The sequence below is a fragment of the Penaeus monodon genome, chromosome 18 (assembly GCF_015228065.2).
Source record: "Penaeus monodon isolate SGIC_2016 chromosome 18, NSTDA_Pmon_1, whole genome shotgun sequence".
Lineage (NCBI taxonomy): Eukaryota > Metazoa > Arthropoda > Malacostraca > Decapoda > Penaeidae > Penaeus > Penaeus monodon.
In genome coordinates this window covers 28,809,640-28,830,022 of record NC_051403.1, presented here as the reverse complement: position 1 = coordinate 28,830,022, position 20,383 = coordinate 28,809,640, and the positions used below count along the sequence as shown (strand labels likewise).

Here is a 20,383-nt window from a genome sequence, read left to right as displayed (position 1 = left end):
TTTCTCTCCCAGATGCTATGCTCGATTCCACTAACTTTCCCTCACCAAACTAACTATCCCCACGACCCCTGCTTCCTACCTTTGCTTCTTCTCCATGTTTACCTACCTTCTTCTCCCATTCCCCTTATCCCCATCTCGAGCTCTTCCGTTTTCTTCCATTCTGTCTCTCCATGGCTGATAACTCGCCCCCTTATTTGCTCCTGTGTTTTCCCTGACTCACCAAAATCAGATATCCCCCCGCTGTCCTTCTCACCCATTTCCTTGACCATGTCTCCAATCATTCCTCTAGTATTTATGTTTACAGTGATGGCTCCAAATACACCTCCGGTGTTGGTTTTGCAGTAACCTTCCCAAACCGCACTTTCAAATAACCCCTCCCTCCTGAATCCAGTGTCCTTACTACAGAACTGTATGCACTCCTTTCTTCCTCTTTCACTATTTTTACTGACTCCTTTAACTCATTAACTCCCTTGTCTGTAAGATCCATGAACAGGCAGATACTCTAGCACGCTACGCCGCTATGTCCACCAACTAGGTTTCTCACGTATTCCAGCCGCGGATTATTACCCCCACTGTAAGACTTTCCTGTATAACCGACAGCAATCGCACAAATAAATTACATAATGTAAAACTATCAATCTCCTAGTCAGCTCCACATCATCGGAACAGATGTTGGGAGATGGCTCTTGCCCGCTTACTTATTCGCCACACCCGTCAAATACATCCCTATATGATGTCACGTTCTGATCCGCCCCTATGTTCCCTATGGAATGTCTCTCTTTCAGTTCCACAAATTCTGTTGTCCTGTCCACGCTTTGATGCAGCCTGTACCTCTGCTTTCCCCCACCTACCCTCCCTTCACTGACCTCCCAACCTATCAGACATTCTTACAGAATCTCACATTTTCTGCTTTGATAACCTGTTCTCCTTTCTCAGACGCATACATATCCTTCGCTTGATCTAATCCCCCTTACCTAACCCTACCTTAACCCATTCACTCATCAACTCCTTTACCCATCTTTAACCTTTTCAATATTAATCTAGAAAGTTGACGTATAGCATCTAACTACTAACTCACCCGCCCTTCACTACCCTTTACTGTACCTTCCTATAATGCTACATGACCTTAGATGTCTAGCACATTTGTTTTGCTTTTAACCATTAACCATCTCCCAGTATAACAGGGTTACAAATAGTGAGTAATCCTTGTAACCTTTCACATTAATCATGAACTGTACTTACAGCTTAGATCTTTCTATTCAAGCTAAAATTAAGAAATGAAAAGGGAAAAAACAAAAAAACGAACTAAATTGCATGCCTTTTTATTTAGACTATGAATAAATCAAGTCCATCATTTATAATGACAGAATGAAACTGAAGTAGTGAAATCAAATGGGATATGAATCCGAATACCACATGATGAAATAAAAAAAGAAAAGAAGAAAGACTGAAAGGAAAAGAAACAGAAATAAACAAAAATGAAATGCATGCACAAACTTCGTCAAATAATAATCCAACTAACAAAAAAAATCTAACACTTCTACAAAAGGAAAAGAATACACAGAACGTGATATCTATATATCCTCCATAGAATTAAACAGTTCAGTTTGTAGACAGACATGATATAAAACAATAGAACGTCCAGGAAAAAAATAAACGTAAATGGAACTTCATCTGCATTGATTATTCTATTGGAAGAGAAGAATTGCCTTAATATATAAAACCAATAAACAGTATGTACAGCATTCATAAATAACACCAGGAATCTGTAAACTCGTTACAAAAACCATCTTTGCCAAATTGGAATTGTAAAATTTCCAGTGTACAATTATAACAAAGATAATAGTTTGATATGAAAAAAAAGAAAAAAAATAATATACCCATGTTGGAAATCAATACATTTTATTAGGCTACAAACAAGAAAAAATCTAAAATGCTTAATTGTGCCTTTGATCAGAATAAACTATAATATATAGCTAACCATATTTATATATGTATATGTTATATATATATTTACTTAGCAAATAAAAATAAACCTTAAATGTTACCTAAAGAACAATCAGAAATTTATGATTTGAAAAACCTCATTTGTGTGAGCCAAGTCTCTCTCTCTCTCAGTCCAGCTCTCAGTGACTAAATCTGCTTACGAGTACTAATAGGGAAACGATTACCTAATACATATATATTTTTTTTAGTCTTGTTTGTTACAAGTACCTTATGATTTTTTAGCACAATCCTTCGAGTGAGTGACATTCTTTAATACATACATACATACATACATACATACATACATACATACATATATATATATATATATATATATATATATATATATATATATATATATATATATTATTATATAGTATATGTATATATATATATATATATATATATATATATATATATATATATATATGTGTGTGTGTGTGTGTGTGTGTGTGTGTGTGTGTGTGTGTGTGTGTGTGTGTGTGTGTGTGTGTGTGTGTGTGTGATGTAATAATTCAAAGAAATTAAAGCTACTTGGGGAGAGCAGATAGTCAAGCAGAAACAGTACATAATCACTTTTCGCAAGAGAGGTATTGCCAAATATTCTTAATATGCCTTTGGAGAATCTATTTCCTAATCTGTTTCTGAGCAAACTGCATTGTATTTTATCTTTATGAAAGATTTAGACTTTTACTTACGGAGCAGAAAAAAAATAGATCAAGACCTCCCATCCTCTATAGATACAGAAAAATAGTGTTAACAATTTCACAATAAAAGATCACAATAGTATACAGGTTAAAACGTGTGGTATTTTTTCTTATCAGACACTAAGTATTTTTATTTGCAAATACTACCACTGCTGCATTTTCTAAAAAATACCTTTATTCGAATTTTGCATACTAAATGTGGAAGAAAAGTTGTACATTGCACAAGAGAAAAGTGTAATGGCAGGAATAAAGTTTTTTCACTAGACTTTAAAATCTGGAAGCCTTTTTTTGAAAGTAGAAAATCAAGTTTTCTTATACAAGTATGTATGCCTATGGGTGTGCATATATAAACACAATGCATGTATGCATATATGACCAAACCCAATAATACTTCTTTTCTTGGTTAATTGCTACAGGGATAAATTGAAATAAAAAATATCAACTTTCGTACAATTTAAAAGGTATTCATATTTTTCTTTGAAAAAAAAAAAAAAATTAACATCAACCCTAATAATTAATTATCCTAACTCTCCCCATGTCCTATTTGAGCCTGAGAGTCTTTTGTTTATTCATATTGGTCAACATAAGGGAGATGTATGACGTCAGTAGGTCGTCCATCTTGTAGCCTAGGGAGGTCTCGCACAGCAGCTTGGAGCCCCGCACCAGGTTGCCGATGGTCATGTGGAAGTACGTGTTGCCCGAGGACCAGTTGCTGATTCTGGTGAACGGGTTGGTCACGAGGATTTCCTGCGGGGGACACGGAGGGCGGGGGTGAAGGCATGTACAAGGAGCATCTGCTTTCAGAATGTGGATAACTTGTAAAGGGGAGAGAACCTTACTACCTTTATTATTATTTTTATTATTATCATTATTATCATTATTATTATTATTATTATTATTATTATTATTATTATTATTATTATTATTTTATTCCATCTCTGTCTACCTATGTGAGTTTTCAATTCATCTCCTCCTTTCACACTTTCCCTTAAAAGGCAAAATCAACTAGGAGACGGAGGCTGAGGCCCACCCCTGCCTTGAACCTCAGGCCTCGCATCAACTAATTTTGCAACGTCTTTTCTCCTCCTCCTTTCCTCTTCCTTCTCTTCTTCATCCCTTCTTCTGTCCACTTATTCTACTAGTTAACTCATTTTTACCTATTTCACCACAATACTCTACCATAGTGTTATATGACCTTTGACGTCTGGCACATTTATAACCATTTGTTACAACCATTAACCATTAATCAACTTGAATGCCCAACCTGCAATAATAAAGAAAAACAACCTAATACACCACCACCACCAAAAAAAAAAATCATGACAAACCCTAAAAAAAAAAAAAAAAAAAAAAAAAAAAAAAAAAAAAAAACAGTAAAACCCCCACCTTCGAAACAGGATGTATGAGCGAGACGCCCTGCTTGTTGATGGCGATGAGGAGGTGCTCGGGGTAGTTGGGGTCCGTCGTCTGCTTGACCTCGAAGAAGGCCGAGCCGAAGGTGGGCCAGCGGTAGATCACCTTCAGGAACGCGATCTTGGCTTCCTCGGGGCTCATGCCTGGGGGCGTGGAGGGAGAGGGGGCGGGGGGTTAGTGAGGTTTAGGGGGACGTTGGGGAGATGGTCGATGGGGCGGAGGGGGAGGGGGATGGTGAGTTTGGACCAATATTTAAAAATCCACCAAAAAAATGAATCACCTACTTATCGCAATATGTAAAACTAAACGACTGTTGGAACCAACCCATTTAATATAACGCACAAATAAATACAACGTATAATTTTCATAAATCATAAACTTACAATCGATAACCACCATAAAACCAATTAAGTCTAAAAGGAATAAAGATTCAGCAAGTAACAAAAACGGAGCCCCTGGAACAGGCACTCAGCCGCCCCTGTACCTGCGTCATTGTTGTAATGCTGTACGATGACGCGCTTCCACTCGTTGGTGCTCTGGGCTTTGGCCAGGTCGGCGGGAATCAGGTCCCTCAGCATTGTTCTGCGGTGAGATGGTAACAGTATTGGTGACAATAATAACGATGATGACAAAAACTAATCGCTACCCCCACTCTTAAATACAGAAAATATAATAATTATTCCCCCCCAGCGAAACTAGGCTTCACTAAATAACAAAAATAAAAACGTTAACAATAATATCGTTGCAAATATGAACACGAATAACACGAGAATAAATAAAGGAAGTCTTACGGGATGTGGGCGAGTTCCTGCTTGCTCTCGCCGAAGCGCACTCGGTAGACAAGCGCCGCGAGTCGGGCCGCTTCGTCCTTCGTGCATCTGTGATAACCTGGTGAGAAAAGGATGAATGAATAAACAAGTAAATGAATGGTTAATGAATGATTAATGAACGAGTCGATAAATAAATGGAAAAATATTGAGATATTGAGTGAAGAGAAGTTCCAGAGAAAGAAAATGTGATTAACAATCAGATACCGACACAGAAAAACAAATATGATTAAAAAAAAAACAATAACTTGCCTCTAAGGAGTTTGGGAAGCTCCTGGTGGAAGTGGAAGATGATGTCGGCGTTGCGGTCCTTCCCGGGCACCGTGTTCGTCCACAGCTTCTTCATGAAGAACACCTGGTACGTGAAGTGCGGCGTCGTGCCTGCGGGAGGAGAGAGCGGATCGTCCATGAAAAAGAAGAAGAGACAGAAAATGTAAACTTCCTAGAAAAAAGAAAATCCTGGAGTATTTTTTAAAAAATAACAATGGCTCTGAACGTCCCTGAGCGAGAAAACAAGAGATCAAAAGGGAATAAAAGGGTCCCTCACCGTCCCTGGAGGGCCGCGCCTTCTTGATCCAGTCGGTGAGGTGGCGCACGAAGTCGAAGAAGAAGTCTCCCTCGGGCACGGAGATCACCTTGTCGGCGATCTTGACGAAGAGCGAGAAGCCTTCGGAGCTCTTGAGGTTGAGGCGGTGGGCGATGGAGGCGCAGAAGTCCTTGGCGCGCGTCGAGGAGTCCACCTCGAAGGCCTCGTCAGTGTCGTCGGGGAAGTAGACCTGCGGGGGAAGAGGGGGGGGGAAGGGGATGGGGGAGATGGAAAGTGGAAGGAGGGAGAGAGAGAAAGAGAGAGGGAGAATAGGGTGAGAAGGGAGTGGGCGCGGTCGGGGAGAGGGAGATACGAGGCAAGTAGAGAAAGGATGAAGGAAAAGGGAAACAAGGGACGGTGGGGGAAGACGGAGGTGGAAATGAAAGGCGGAAGAGGGGAGACAGGAGAAACGAGGGAAGTGGAGGGAGGCGATGAGAATTCGAATTAATCTTTAGTCCTGGTCTGATACGAGTAATTTCGGGCTAAAACGGGAAATAAATGCTCGAAAAACATAGAGAAGTCTAAAATATCCACATCAAAGAAAGTTAATAAACGTTACGAAACTAAACCAACAAACGTCTCACCTTATGGAAGATCTGCGTGGTCTTGTGATGGATGGCCTCGACCTCCACCTGGTGCGGCGGGTACTTCCTCTGCCCCTGCTTCAGCGTCTTCTGCAGCCGGTGGAGGGAGTCCTGGGCGATGGGATGGCGTCGCGTCCGCAAGAACTGGGTCAGCTCCTGGTAGGGATACAAAGAGGAGAGTGAAGGAAGGCTGATGAAAGTGGTGGGAATCAGAGGAGAAAGAAAAGAGAGGATGCTGGTCTTGTACTACGTGTGGTTTGGTTAGGTGGTTGCTGAGCGTCCGAGAAATGACTAATTATTTAGATTTTACTTTGATATTCTTATTTCTCTTATATGAATGATATCCAAAATGCATACGTATACACACATTCCACTTTAGCTTCCTCTTTGCCTCTCCAACTCGAACGCACCTACATGCAAACTTCCCGCAAAACCAATGACCCCCGACTCTCCCCCAAAATAACAACAATAACAAAGAAAAAAATTAATAAATAAACTGACAAACGGAATTCACAGAATAAAATGCAAACCTTGATGAGGTTCTGCGAGCACGCGAAGAGCCCCGTCGCCAGCCACATGAGCTCCCATCCTCGCTCCTCGCTGATTCTGTTCCTGTTGTCTGTCAGCTGTTTCATCACTTGGCAGTAGATCTCGTCTCGCAGGATCTCCTGTGGTGGGCGGCGAGAAAACGCTTTGTGGTGATTTGTGGAACATGCGAAAAAATCATCAGTAGAATAGTTGTCATTTTGTCTTTTTTTTTAAACTTCATCCTAGAAACTCTTATGACTTTTTAAAATAGCATCTTGGTCTTCTCATTTCTGCTAAGAAATTCTTGCAACCTGCAAGATAAGAAAAACAAAAAGAAAGAAAGAAAAAAAAACATCCTAGCTCCTGAAATGTTTTAAAACTCGTAGAACTCATCACCTCAAGGATATCCTACAATCAATTAGCATTCGTCTAAAACCTCGTAAGTACATTCTAGAAGTCTATAGCGCCCGTTCAGGACCTACTGGACTCTCCTAGTACGTTTTAGGACCTTCCCTGAACCCTTCCGCGGCCTTCAAAGCCCCGCGGACCCTGCTGCCGGTCGAACTCACATGCTTGAGCGGGCCGTCGAAGATCTGGTCGGTGAGGTCGTTGCCCTGGCGGTTCCTCCTGGAGGGGAGGTCGCCCATGTACTTGAGGATAGCGTTGAAGGCGTAGACGGCCTCTTGAGCGAGCTCCTCCTTGTGCAGCAGCTTCTTGAGCAGAGGCTGCTTGATGGGGTCGCGCGAGTACTTCCACAGGCACTCGCTCGACGGCCGCCGCGCAGACGTTAGCGTGATGGCGCGCGATACAGTACGTTTCGGTGGCGGTCTGTTTAGAAAAAACAAAACGGTTTTATATCCGCATCTACGTGGCAACCTCTTTACGTCTATCTATCAATCTATCAGTATCAAACAATAACGGATAATAACAGAAATTACTCAGAAAACGCACCGCCGACAACCCAGCCTCATCCCCGAGCCCCTCCACCATACCTGAAGTGGTCCAGCGCGTACTCCTCCAGCGTGTGTGGCTTCTCGTGGGTGTCCGAGCCGTTCACCTGCGGAGTGAACAGTTTCCGGCCGTGCTCCGCTCCCTCGGCGGTGAACAGAGCCTGGGGCAGAGAGGGGAGAGGGTTAGTGCATTTAGAATAGGAGGCTCAAAAAAATAAATAAAATAAATAAATAAAAATAAATAAAAAAAATAAGTAAATAAATAAATAAAATAAATAAATAAATAAAATAAATAAAACAAATTATATATTCTGTACCAATCCATCGTTCTATTTGATTACCTAGAACACAGAAGAGAAACACGCAAGAAAAAAAATCAAGAAATCATTGAAATAAAAGTCAACTAATAATAACCTCCGTACTACAGCCACCCTTAAAAAAAAGGAATCAATCCCGTGACAATAAAATAGTCCCCCCGAGAAGAAAATCCGAATAACAAACAAATCCAAAAAAATCCCACAAAGAAAGAAAGAACGAAAGAAAAGGGAAAGGAAAGAAAGAACGAAAGAAAAAGGAAAGAAAGAATAGATAGGAAGAAATAATAAACTAAAAACGAACGAACGAAATAAATAAAGAACCAACAAAAGAAAAAAGAAAGAACGAAATAAATAAATAAAGAACGAAATAAAAAAGAAAGAAAGAAAAGAACGAAAAAAAACTAAAAAAGAAAGAAAAGAAAAAAGAACGAAAAGAAAAAAAAAAGAAAAAAACGAAAAAAAAAAATATATAAAAAAGAAAAGAAAAGAAAAAAAAAACGAAGAAAAGAAAAAAAAAAAGAACGAAAAAAAACATAAAAAAAAAAAAGAAAAGAAAGAACGAAAGAAAGAAAAAAAGAAAAGAACGAAACTAAAAGAGAAAGAAAGAGAGACAGAAAGCGACAAGAGAGAACCCGCACCAGGATGTCCAGCGGCGGTTTGGTGACGGCGGGCAGCACGTAGACCGTCTCGGCCGGGAAGTCGCCGCGCTCGGCCGTCCGCTCGCAGCGCCCCACGCACCAGCCCGCGTTCATCACGGTCTCCCCGGACGAGTCCTCCTCCAGCAGGATCAGGTCGCCCTTGCTGAACGTCAGGAAGGAGGAGTTCTCGCCTGCAGGAGGGGGGGAGGGAGGGAGGGAGGTGAGATTTCATTAGTAATTTCATTTAGAAACTTCGTTGATTTTTATTAAAACATTTTTGTGTTTGTAATGTTTTTTGTTTTGTTTTGTTTACTGCATAGTCGGTTGACTTTAATGATTATTCAATTGGTTATTCAGAGGGCAATATTTCGGCCCTGAGAAGGAAAGAGGATAAATAAAAAAAAAAACGAATCGCTACTTAAAACAAAACAAAACAAAACAAAATAAATATAAAAATATATAATAATAACAATTATAATAATAATAATAATAATAATAATAATAATAATAATAATAATAATAATAATAATAATAATAATAATAATAACAATAATAATAATAAATACCTAAACAAATCAATAAACAACCCTAAAACGAGAACGAGTGATCCCCAAGCGAAGAGGAGTCACGGAGGCCGCGTCTCACCCGGCGCCTTGTAGTCCTGCAGCGCGATGACGAACTTGGACCTCTTCTTCAGGCCCTCGAGGAAGTACACGACGAGGTCCCGGATGTCCTCGCTGTTGGGCGACTGGAACGTGAACTCCTCGCCCCGGACGGTGGACAGCGTGAACGTCTGCGTGTACACCTTCTGCGTCTTGCTGCAGGAGACGGTGGTGATCTCGGGGAAGGAGAGCTCGAGGAGGACCTGCTCCTGGTCGTCCACCACGTACACGCCCGTCCAGTTCACGGCGATGATCACGTCGTTCTTGGGCAGGTTGGGGCCGGAGTATCTGTGGGGGAGAAGGGGGGGGGTTAGGGGTCTTCCAGGGGGTGGAGTGAGGCTTTCTTAATCTCATTTTATATATTCATTTATTCGGTTTGAGAAGAAGAATGAGTGACTTTCATAGACGTTGTTTGTTTCGAAAAGAGGATGGATTTATTTGTTTATTTTATTTATTTTTTTTTTTAGAAGAACAATGAGTGACTTTTTTACTGATGGTTTGGTCTATTGCTGTTGTGATAGTTCTAAGACGAGGAATGAGTGAGGTATTCATGGCAACCCGCAAGTTATAAGTGGTTTTGGCCGACTCCCGTGGCTGTGATTCACGACCATATGCATCTCTTTTCTCACTCACTCCCTCAGCTATTTCCCCTTTCTCCTCCCCCTCCCCTTCTTCACCACTACCTTTTCTTTCTACCTCTTCTTTCTCTTCTTTCAATCTCCTACGTGTCCCCTTCTCTTGCTATCTCTCACCTCTAACCTCCCCTTACTACCCTCCTTTTCCTCCCACTCCCCCTCCTCCTTTTCATCCCTTTCTTCTTCGTCTATCCGGTTCCTCACCAACTCATAAGCTACTGTCTTCTTCCCTCCTTTACCTCTCCTCGCTCTCTCCCTTTTCTTCGATCCCTTTCTTCACCGAGGCCGGGTTATAACCATCCTTCTTCTTCAACTCTGTCCTTCCGCCCTTCTGCTTCTTTCCCCCTACTGCTACCCCTGCTTTCCCTCTCTTCCCTCCTCCTCTCTTATCTTTCCATCCCTCCTCCCTTCTTCGTTTCTTCTCGGCCTCCGTCCACTCCCCGCGTTCCTAACCCCCAGGGACTCACCTGAAGGCCTCGTAGAACCTGGAGAAGAGCAGCGGCCACTTGAACTTGGCGTAGCTCACGACGTCCTCCTTGACCCTGAGGGGCTGGACGCGCTCCTTGACGTAGTAGCTCTTCCTGAAGGCGGCGACGACGAGGCCGGCCCAGCGGTCGATGGCCTTGTCGCCCGAGGAGACGCAGTAGTCCGGGATGTAGCTGGGCAGGTTGTTGAAGAGGCGGTCGGTGTTGAGGTCGTTGCCGCTCTCGATGTAGTACTGCTGCGCCGCGATCATGGCCAGGTCCTCGTCCTTGTCGCAGCGGTACTCGCCGAACTTCACGCCGCGGACCACCTGTGGGGAGGGGGGAGGGGGGGACATGGTTGTGAGTTGTTCCACGGTTTGGCGTTGCTTATTTCGTGATTGTTCATTTTGGGCAAAGTTATAATTCCAGTGTAAAAAAACAAATTCAAATGTATGATTCTATCAATCAATCACCCATACTGTAATGATATCAGAATAATAATCCCATTATCTCGCAGAAGATATTCAAATGAAACGCTTTTACTCCTGCCAAGGACGTTCGAAAGGAGCTGCTCACCTGCTGGTAGATGAGGTTGGTGGCGACGGGGTCCTCGGTGGGGTCGTGCCATGGGGCGAAGATCTCCTTCCTGAAGAAGAGCCTCCAGGGGGCGTTCCTCTCCTGCGCGCCCTGCTCCTTCGCGTACTGCTCGCACTGGCTGATGGCGTCCATCACGTGGTCACCGCCGCTGCCCAGGGACGACACCTGCAGGAGGAGGGGGAGGGGGGTTAGGGGCGATGGTGAAGACGGTGGCGATGGCGAAATGGACGAGCTTTTAAAGGTATGAGTTATGGGTATGATGGTGATGAGGAATGGGAAATACGGCACGCGAACGGAACTGAGGAAAGCAGGTATGGGCTGGTCTTGTGAAATGCAGGTTTGTATGAGTGATCTCCCTCTCAGGAAAACAGTTGAAGTATGAAGTATGATGATCCCGTATACTTATAAACACACAAGTGTGCATATCTAAATCACACACACACACACACACACACACACACACACACACACACACACACACACACACACACACTCCAGCCTACCTTATCGAAGAGCGCGATGTAGAGCGAGAAGCCGAACTGGTCCCTGAGCGAGATCTTGTCCGACAGCTGGTTGCAGAGCTCGCGCGCCGTGGTGGCCGAGTCGGCGTACAGCGTCTTGGTGTTGCCGTCCATGAAGGTGATGGGCAGCATCAGGGGCTTCTTGGACTTGGTCGCCTGCGGGAGGGGGGCGCGAGGAAATCATGGCGTTAGAGATGGATGGATGGATAGAGAGAGAGGGGTGAGATAGGTACATACATATTTGTATGTACGTGTGTAGGTGTGTGTGTGTGTGTGTGTGTGTGTGTGTGTGTGTGTGTGTGTGTGTGTGTGTGTGTGTGTGTGTGTGTGTGTGTGTGATGGATAGGCAGAGAGAGAGAGAGAGAATCTTAGAAAATATATACATATAAAGCACTAAAACACAGCAACATCAGAAGCGCCCGAGAAGGCCCTTCAGTCCAGCCCCGGCGCGCACCTGCAGCTCGAGCCAGCTGGGCGGCTGGTTCCTGGTGCCGTTGGCGAAGGTCCTCTTGAGTCTCTCCTCGCAGTAGGGGGCGTAGCCGGGGGGGCCCTCGCGGATGAACGACAGCAGGTACTTGACGAAGTCCTCGGAGGGCGCGAAGCATCCCACGCACAGGGACAGCAGGATCCATCCTCGGGCGTGGGAGGATTTAGAAGGATTGTTGCTCAGCTGTTTGCAGATCTGGCAGTAGATCTCGTCTCTGGCGGGAGGACAGGAGGGCGGGGTGAATGCAAAACGTGTAGTTGGCAGTCAATGAATATTAGAAATATGTAATTCTGACTCATATCGAAGAACGCGAATGTTGATGTGAGGGAGATGCGAGTGGGAATGAGTAATCCTCAATCCAAAATGTGTAGTTAGCGTTCAGTGATAATGAGAAATATGAAATTCTGACTAAGGTGTAATATCTAAAAACATGAATTTGAATCCACTGGGACGGAAGTACAGGAGATACGAGTGTGAATGAACGCGAAATATGTCGCTGGAGTTCAGTATCAAATAGAAATGTGTAATTCAGTATTAATCAGAAATATGTAATTGCAACAAAGGTTTCCTATCGCAGAACGAAATGCTGAAGCCACTTTGACGAATGTGGAGGAGGCATCTTCTCTACGTCCGCGGTAATGAACTATAGCAGCATGATATAAATACATGTATATAAAAAAGTAAAAATGAAGGAGATGAAGCAGGAATAAAAAAATAAACAAATAAAATAAAATAAAGTTGCACGTAAAAGAAAATGAAAAATCTTGAAAAACTGATGAAAAAATAATCATAACGCAAGCAATCCTAATATGGAGAAAAATCTAGGAAGAAGAGGAAGAAAACGAAAAAGAAAGAAGAGGAGGAGAATAATAAGTAGAAGGAGCAGAAGTAAAAGACGAAGAAGAAGACGCAGCAAAAAAAAAAGAAGAAGTCAGAAGCGGAAGAAGCAGAGGAAAGAAGGAAATAAAGTGACGCACCTGAGCTCGGCCCTGAGGATGCCGTGGCCGATGATGAAGTGCAGCTTCTCGAGGTTGGAGGTCGGCCTCGAGTCCAGCCACGAGGAGTAGCTCTCGGCCGTGTACTCGTCCTCCTGCAGCCTCCGCCTCACGTCGTCCCCGAGCTTGTTCTTCCTCTTGAGGGTGAGCGAGACCAGCTTGTGGCGGATGCTGCGGTTCTTCTGTGACATGTACAGGACCTGTGTGAGTTTAGGCAAAGGCTGTGGGACCGACGCCGGCGGGCCTTGCGGAGGGCGGGGGGCGGGGGGCGGCGGGGGACGGGTTAATGGGGCCAAGAGTGGGCTGGGGGGGGGGGGGGCGCAAGGTTATTTTTTGTAGGGGAGAAAGGAGGGAGGCGATTGGGGATATTTTTTGTGATGGGGTTGAAGCTAAGGAGAAGGAGAAGGAGAGGAGAGGAGGAGGAGGAGGAGGAGGAGGAGGGGAGGAGGAGGAGGAGGAGGAGGAGGAGGAGGAAAAGGAGGAGGAGGAGGAAGAGGAGGAGGAGGAGGAAAAGGAGGAGGAGGAGGAGGAGGAGGAAAAGGAGGAGGAGAGGGTTGGGATCAACTGCAGTGCGGTCGGGGGCTGTGGTGGGCTGAAGGCTTGTATTTCGGAAGGGGTGTTAAAGGGAGGTTTTGGGGGCGAAGGCCAGGGGTTGGGGGTTAATTAGCAGGGAGGGACTGAGCGTGGATGAGCTTAGCGGTCGTTAAAGTTCTTAATTGGGTAGTTTTAATGCAGGCATAGTTATTGATTGCGGTATTATTGTTATTAACATGGTTATTATCATTAGTAACGGCAGTATTGTCGATATTGTCATTGTCATTACTGATATTAGTATCATTATTGTTATCGTTATTATGGATATTATAATCTTTCTTTTATACCATTAACACAAAATTTTTATCATCAATTCTACTGTTATTATTAACAGTATCAAACAGTAGCAACATATCACTACAGCCACCAAAAAGGATCACAATTATCGTCATCATAACTTGCCACACTTTCGATCATTTCCCCGGAACTTAGTGTTAATTAGTCCCTGGTTAATTAGGCCATACACGAAAAAAAAGAAAATAAATAAAACCGATCAACATTCCAGTCCTAATAGTAATTCCACTGCAGTGTTTTGTGTTTGATTAATATATTAGAGCGGGATTTATCTGCAACTGAAGCAAGTGGATGGGATATTTATAGTCCTAAAAAAGACGGATGTGTTAACAGGATTATTATTCACATGGTAAGTAAAAATGGAACATGCTGAAGTACAAACATGCAACAATATATATACATATATATATATATATATATATATATATATATATATATATATATATATATATATATATATATATATATATATATAAACTTATACACATAATATAAGCATATACACAGAGGCCTTTCTGTGCTTAATCTGAACACGAACAAAAAACCCAAGTCCGCACATGACTCACTGGATCCATGCCCATGAGCTGCGCCTCCTGGAACTCCTTGCTCTTGATGAAGTTCCTGCCGAGCGTCGCCGACACCTTGGACATGACGGACGTGTTGTCGCGGTCCATCATGTGGTACTTGGGCTCCGCCATGTCGCCCATGAACCGCAGGATGGTGATCCAGAGGGCGAGGGCGGCCTGGGGGGGGAGGGGGAGTTAGATACGGATACACTGATAAACGCGCACGCACGCACGTACGCACGCACGCACACACGCACGCACGCACGCACACACACACACACATTGTACTCTGACAAGAAAGCAACCCAATTGTACATCAAATGTCCCTCAGCTGATCTAAGTTGATATCAAATTCCTCCCAATTATAAAAATAGCTTATAAATCTGTAAATAAAATAAAATACCTTTAAGAAATTCACACCAAAAGGGAAAACTATATTCATAAAAATCTTTCTCCAAGAAACGTCCGCCCCAAAAACCCTGCCGCCTCACCAGCTGGTCACCCTGCGTCTGCAACTGCAGGAGCGGCTGCTTCAGCTGCTTGCGCGAGTACTGGTGGTTGACGTTGCCCTGGAAGTAGGTGGCGGCGTACTTCTGGAACTTGTACTCCGACAGGTCCTCGTCCTGGTCTCCCGAGGGGCGAGGGATGGCCGTGATGATGTCGTCGCCGGACACCGTGCCCTTGCCGGCCGCCGGGAGGTCCTGCGGGAGGGACGGGGAGGGGTGGTCAGGGAAGCCGGGGAAGAACTGGGTGCGTCGTTAGGGGAAGGGGCGGGGACTGTGAAGATAACGAAGGTAGAATATATATTGGGTGCTTTTTGGTGGGAGGGATTTTTAGCTTAATGAATTTAATGGGAATTGTTAACTTAATTATTTGTCGCCGAGCGATTAAAATGAAGTGAACAAATGACATAAAAATGGACAATAAGATGGCTTTACATCCCAACCCATCCCCGGAGAGAGAAGGCGAAAGGGCGAGGAGCACCTTGAAGGCCGCCGGGGGGGCCTGCGCCTCCGAGGCCGAGTCGGGCAGGAAGTCGAACATCTGCTCCACCAGCTTCGAGTCGTCCACCGGCTCGTCCCGCTGCCTCTCGGCCTCCCGCAGCTGCGCTCGCTTCCGGTCCATCATCTCGCGCTCCTCTCGGTCTCTCTGCTCCTCGGCCAGCTCCATCTCCAGCATTCGCTCCTGCGGCCAGAAAGAGGGAGGAGAAGAAGAGAAAGAAAAAGAGGTGGTTAGTTACAGGTCTCCTTCGGCGTGTGTGAGATTGGCATGTTCAAAATTAGCGAATGTTGTAAAGATTTGAATCGAAAAAACATGATAAAGAAAATACGTAACAGATATTAAAATGTCTCGAATACAGCGCGCATCCCATCAGGGTGAGCGCTGTCTCTTTGCGCCAAAGACACAACATTCAAAAAGCAGAAAAAAGTCCACACGAGATCCGACCTTGTACTTCTTCTCGGCGATCTCCTTGGCTTTCCTCTTGTCCATCTGCTTCCTCAGGGCTCTCTCCTCCTCCTCTTTGAGACGGGCGGCTTCCACGCGGAGTTTGAGCTTGCGGTACTGCCTGCGCGCGATGAGGCCGCGGACTTGCGCCTGGATTTTCGTGACGGCCCACAGCTTGCGGTGGAACTCGCGGCGCACCAGGTAGCCGCGGCATCGGGCCTGGAGGAACAGTATATTTTGTGTGCTAGGGCGTATGTGTGTGGCCAAATATATCTCTTGGTGCATAAATATATCCAAACACTGTACCCCCCTTACTTGTCATCCACAAAACCAACTCCCTAAAACACGCATGAATCCCGCCCTTCCCTCCCGCCCACACACCAGCTGGCCCGCCCTTCCCTCCCGCCCACACACCAGCTGGCAACCCTTCCCCCCCCGCCCACTGACCTGCAACGACACGATGTGCCCTCTGAGGTGCCTGAAGCGGTGCGACACGACCCGGGAGCGGATGAGCGCCTGCAGCCGCATGTACCCGACGCGCATGTGCTGGTAGCGGCGTTTCTGCGCGAACGTGCGGTAGTGCTTCTGGATGATGATGGCACTCTCGCGCATCTTCTGGAATCTGGGGGAAGAGAGGGGGAAATGAGAGGGGGGTTATGGTGGGGGGTTATTATTGTTTTCGTGCTCTCGCTCGATCTTGTTCTCTTTCTTTTTCTTTCATTTCTCTCTCTCTCTCTCTCTCTCTCTCTCTCTCTCTCTCTCTCTCTCTCTCTCTCTCTCTCTCTCTCTCTCTCTCTCTCTCTCTCTCTCTCTTCTCTCTCTCCCGATTTCCTTCCCTCCCTCTCCCTCTCCCCTCCCTCCTTTTCCCCTTCCCTCTCCTTCTCCCTGCCTCTCCCCTGCCTCATCCTTACCTCCTCCTGTAGTACCACCCCCTGACGCAGCGCTGTAGGATAGTAATCTTCTTGGTGAGGACTCGATCCCTCTCCTGCTCGAGGAACAGGTCGTGGGCGTCCTTGAGGAAGACCTTCGTGTGCCCCAGCTGGTAGTCCGCCCTGCCCAACACCTGCTGGCAGATCTTGGAGGTGGCGGCGCGGCAGTCGACCTGGGAAGATGAGACAGATGGGGACAGAGGCTGATGATGATTACTGGAGATTATGGTCCTTATACTACTACTACTAATATATATACACACATATATACATTTTTTATATCTGCTTCTCTCATCCTGCTTTCCATGATTGCAGTGTATTAGGTAACAAATGATTCAGATTACTGAATAATTAGCATGAATGGACGACTACCGTGTTGACAGAAAAAAAAAATATTCACAGAATAAGTTTGACTGCCATCTCAAAAAACTTCCTTTTGCAATGTATGCGTGCAAAATGAGGAGTCACCACCTCCCTCCACGTCTCTCTCTCATTCCCCTCATTTCCCACCTTGTGCGCGGGCGGGCATCCGGTAATGAGGAACCGGTATCTCTCCACGAACTCCCTGAACGTGTGCCGGATCGGGTAGCCGGCCCTTCGGATCCGGATGGTCTCCATCATGCCCGAGTAACGCAGCTGGCGGCAGCACAGCTCGCGGTCGAACAGCTGCGGGGAAAGGGGGGTGATAGCAGGTCCTGATTGAAGCTCTGTCTCTCTTTTTCTCGTACACTTACTATCTATCTGTCTGTCTGTCTGTCTGTCTGTCTCTCTCTTTCTCTCTCTCTCTATCTCTCCCGTCTCTCTCTCTCTCTCTCTCTCTCCTCTCTCTCTTCTCTCTCCTCTCTCTCTCTCTCTCTCTCTCTCTCTCTCTCTCTCCCTCCCTCTCTCACTCACACCCTCCTCCCTCTCTCTCTCCCTCTCTCTCTCTCTCCTCCTCTCTCTCCTCTCTCTCCTCCTCTCCTCTCTCTCTCTCTCCCCTCTCCTCTCTCTCTCCTCTCTCTCTCCTCTTTTCTTTCTCTCTCTCTCTCTCCTCTCTCATCTCTTCCCTCTCTCCCTCCCCCACGCATTCACACACACTCCCTTCCTCTGTATCCCTCCCAACCCGCCCACCCGTCCGTCATTCCCGCCCACCCGCCCACCCGTCCGTCATTCCCGCCCACCCGCCATCCCGTCGACTCACCATGGGCTTCTTGAATTCGTTGGGCTTAATGCACCTGATGAAGAAGGGCTGACACGAGAGCAGCGTCTTCATCAGCGAATCCAAGGACTTTTTGAACTGGGCTGACAGTGTGGGCGCTCGCTTGCGGGTCTCGGAGCCCATGCCTGAAGGGGGGGGGGGGGGATGGTGTTAAAATAGATGAACGTAAATATTTTTGAAGGTTTGGGGCTTATTATAATCATGGTTATTGCAGATTTTGGATTTGGGTTGATTCTTAGTTGTGTTTTCTTTGGGGAGGAAATTTTCGTTTTTGGGTTTGTATGTAATATGTTTTTTCTCCTTTTCTTCTTCTTTTTACATAAATGCTATGCGAAACGTTAATGGTGTTCAAGTATATTTTTTTTTAGTCAAGACTGGTTTATTGTATATATACAAAAGATTTAGTGAATAAACAATGCACATGAAAGTCATATATAAATATATTCTATTGTGGATAAATCTTTATCAAAAACACATTCGAGAACTACATTATTTTAACAACATAGCAATATAGCAACAAAGTCGCCAATAAACAACAACAACAAAATGATGCTTATAAATGATGCACTTACCGATGTCCTCCACGAAGAGATGTTGCAAGAACTTGTTGCTTGTGTGATGAATCAGCTGCAGAAGGTCAGCACTGAATGTGTCTCGGTTTTTGTCCAGGAAGCCTTTGGGGAAAAAAAAGGTCGGCGTCAGTTTTCATTCGTGTGGAACTCGAATATTTCTGTGGCTTGTCTCACTTCCTCTCTCTCTTCCCTCTCGCTTCCTTCCCTCTCACTCCCTTCCCTTCCACTTCCTCCCCTCGCCCCCGTCCCATTCCTCCCTCGCATCTCCTCCCCTCACCTCGTTCTTCATCTTTTCTCTCTGCTCCTTCCATTTCCTCCCTCTCCCTATCCCTCCCCCCTTCCCTCTCCCTCTCCTCCTTTCTCTTCACTCTCACCTCCTTCCTACTCCCTTTCCTCCCTCTCTTCCCACTTCCCTCTCCCCCCTTTTCCCTCTTCCCTCCCCCCCCCTCCCGTCTTCCCTCTCCTGCCTTTTCCCTCTTCCCTCTCCTCCCCTTCCCTCTCTGCCCTCTCACCTCTCGTATCGTAGAAGACGACGCCGGCGAAGTGGTTGATGCCGAAGGAGGCGTTGAGATCGGACTTGGGCTTGAGGTACTGCTTGTGGTGCGAGTGCTGCTTGTGCAGTTTCTGGAGCATGGTTTGGTCTGTGCCCTGCGGGGGGAGGGGAGCGGGCGGAGAAGAAGGGGGGAGGGGGCGGAGAAGAAGGGGGGAAGGGGCGGAGAAGAAGGGGGGAAGGGCAGGAGAAGTGAAAGGGAAGAGAAAAAAATGGAGAGAAGACAAGGGGATGGGAGTAAGAAGAGAGGGGAAGAGAAGGAAGGGAAAAGCAAAAGAGGAAAAGCGGAAGTAAAGGAAAACGATGGAGGGAAGAGAAGGGAAAGAGGAAGAGGTCTTTAGATTAACTGGATTCAGTATTGTAAAGTATTGAACATTGTTTTCGGTATAAGGCTCAAAGACGTTTTGAAAATAAAAACTCGACATTAGTACACATGAAACGCACGACAGATTGTTATTTTTTGGAAATGACAAATCAAGCGATGATAACAAATCAAGCGATAATAATTATTCAAGCCTAAATCATACAATTACACACAAACTGAAGACAAAACCAAACTTCATTTCTATCCATCTTTTAACCAATGCACCTACGTGCTTACTCTGAATAATGAATATGTAATTATGGATATCTATTCATTCTATCACCCTATCTCACTTATCTCATTTATTCACACACTTATCTCTCCATCTCTCCATTTATTCCTTCCTTTCTTTCCCATTACCTTCGGGAACTTCGACTCCTCGTCCACCAGAGCCATGGCACTGAGCCACCTATCTCCACATTCATTCATATCTATCCCACCTATCTCCTCATTTATCTCCATCTCTATCCCTCTCTTCCCTTCCCTTACCTTGGGGAACTTCGACTCCTCGTCCACCAGAGCCATGATATTGAGCTGCTTGATGGCAATGAGGTCGAGCGTGTCCTGGTTGTCCACGAACTCAATGTGTTGCCAGTTGATGTTTTCCGCGTTGTATTCCTCCTGTTCCAGCTTGAAGATGTGCTGCACGAAGAACTGCTGCAGGTTCTCGTTCGCGTAGTTGATGCAGAACTGTTCGAAGCTGCAAGGGCGGAGGGGTGGGGGGGGTGGGGGGGAAGAGGTCAGTATGAGAATTGGCAGTTTTTGGTGATAGATGGGTGGGTTTGTAGGTGTGTAAGGTGGGAGGGGGTTCTGTTATTTATCTATTTTATTTCCTTTTTTGAAAGGAACAGATCCTATTATAATTTTCATTATAACATTTTTATCGTTATAACATTTACTTTTAACTTTGCTATTGCAAAACTATTACCATAGTGTCTACAGGCGTACGTACATAAGAATGTTCATACACACA

General features: G+C 45.2%; 1 protein-coding gene across 1 annotated transcript in view; it reads right to left on the bottom strand.

The window, feature by feature from the left end:
- Positions 1-3,169: 3,169 nt before the first annotated feature.
- The window catches only part of LOC119584383 (myosin-VIIa-like), a 45,010-nt gene continuing 27,796 nt past the window's right edge, over positions 3,170-20,383 (bottom strand). The window contains 28 exon segments of the mRNA XM_037932960.1: positions 3,170-3,440; positions 4,080-4,249; positions 4,591-4,688; positions 4,898-4,994; positions 5,186-5,314; positions 5,481-5,709; positions 6,104-6,259; positions 6,634-6,771; positions 7,201-7,459; positions 7,624-7,742; positions 8,537-8,727; positions 9,182-9,486; positions 10,301-10,626; positions 10,874-11,059; positions 11,398-11,571; positions 11,870-12,116; positions 12,880-13,079; positions 14,352-14,528; positions 14,843-15,052; positions 15,336-15,536; positions 15,798-16,016; positions 16,245-16,419; positions 16,709-16,899; positions 17,237-17,392; positions 17,907-18,049; positions 18,497-18,598; positions 19,009-19,144; positions 19,900-20,110. Of these exon segments, the coding sequence (XP_037788888.1) occupies positions 3,234-3,440; positions 4,080-4,249; positions 4,591-4,688; positions 4,898-4,994; positions 5,186-5,314; positions 5,481-5,709; positions 6,104-6,259; positions 6,634-6,771; positions 7,201-7,459; positions 7,624-7,742; positions 8,537-8,727; positions 9,182-9,486; positions 10,301-10,626; positions 10,874-11,059; positions 11,398-11,571; positions 11,870-12,116; positions 12,880-13,079; positions 14,352-14,528; positions 14,843-15,052; positions 15,336-15,536; positions 15,798-16,016; positions 16,245-16,419; positions 16,709-16,899; positions 17,237-17,392; positions 17,907-18,049; positions 18,497-18,598; positions 19,009-19,144; positions 19,900-20,110 (5,152 nt within the window). The 3' untranslated portion in view covers positions 3,170-3,233.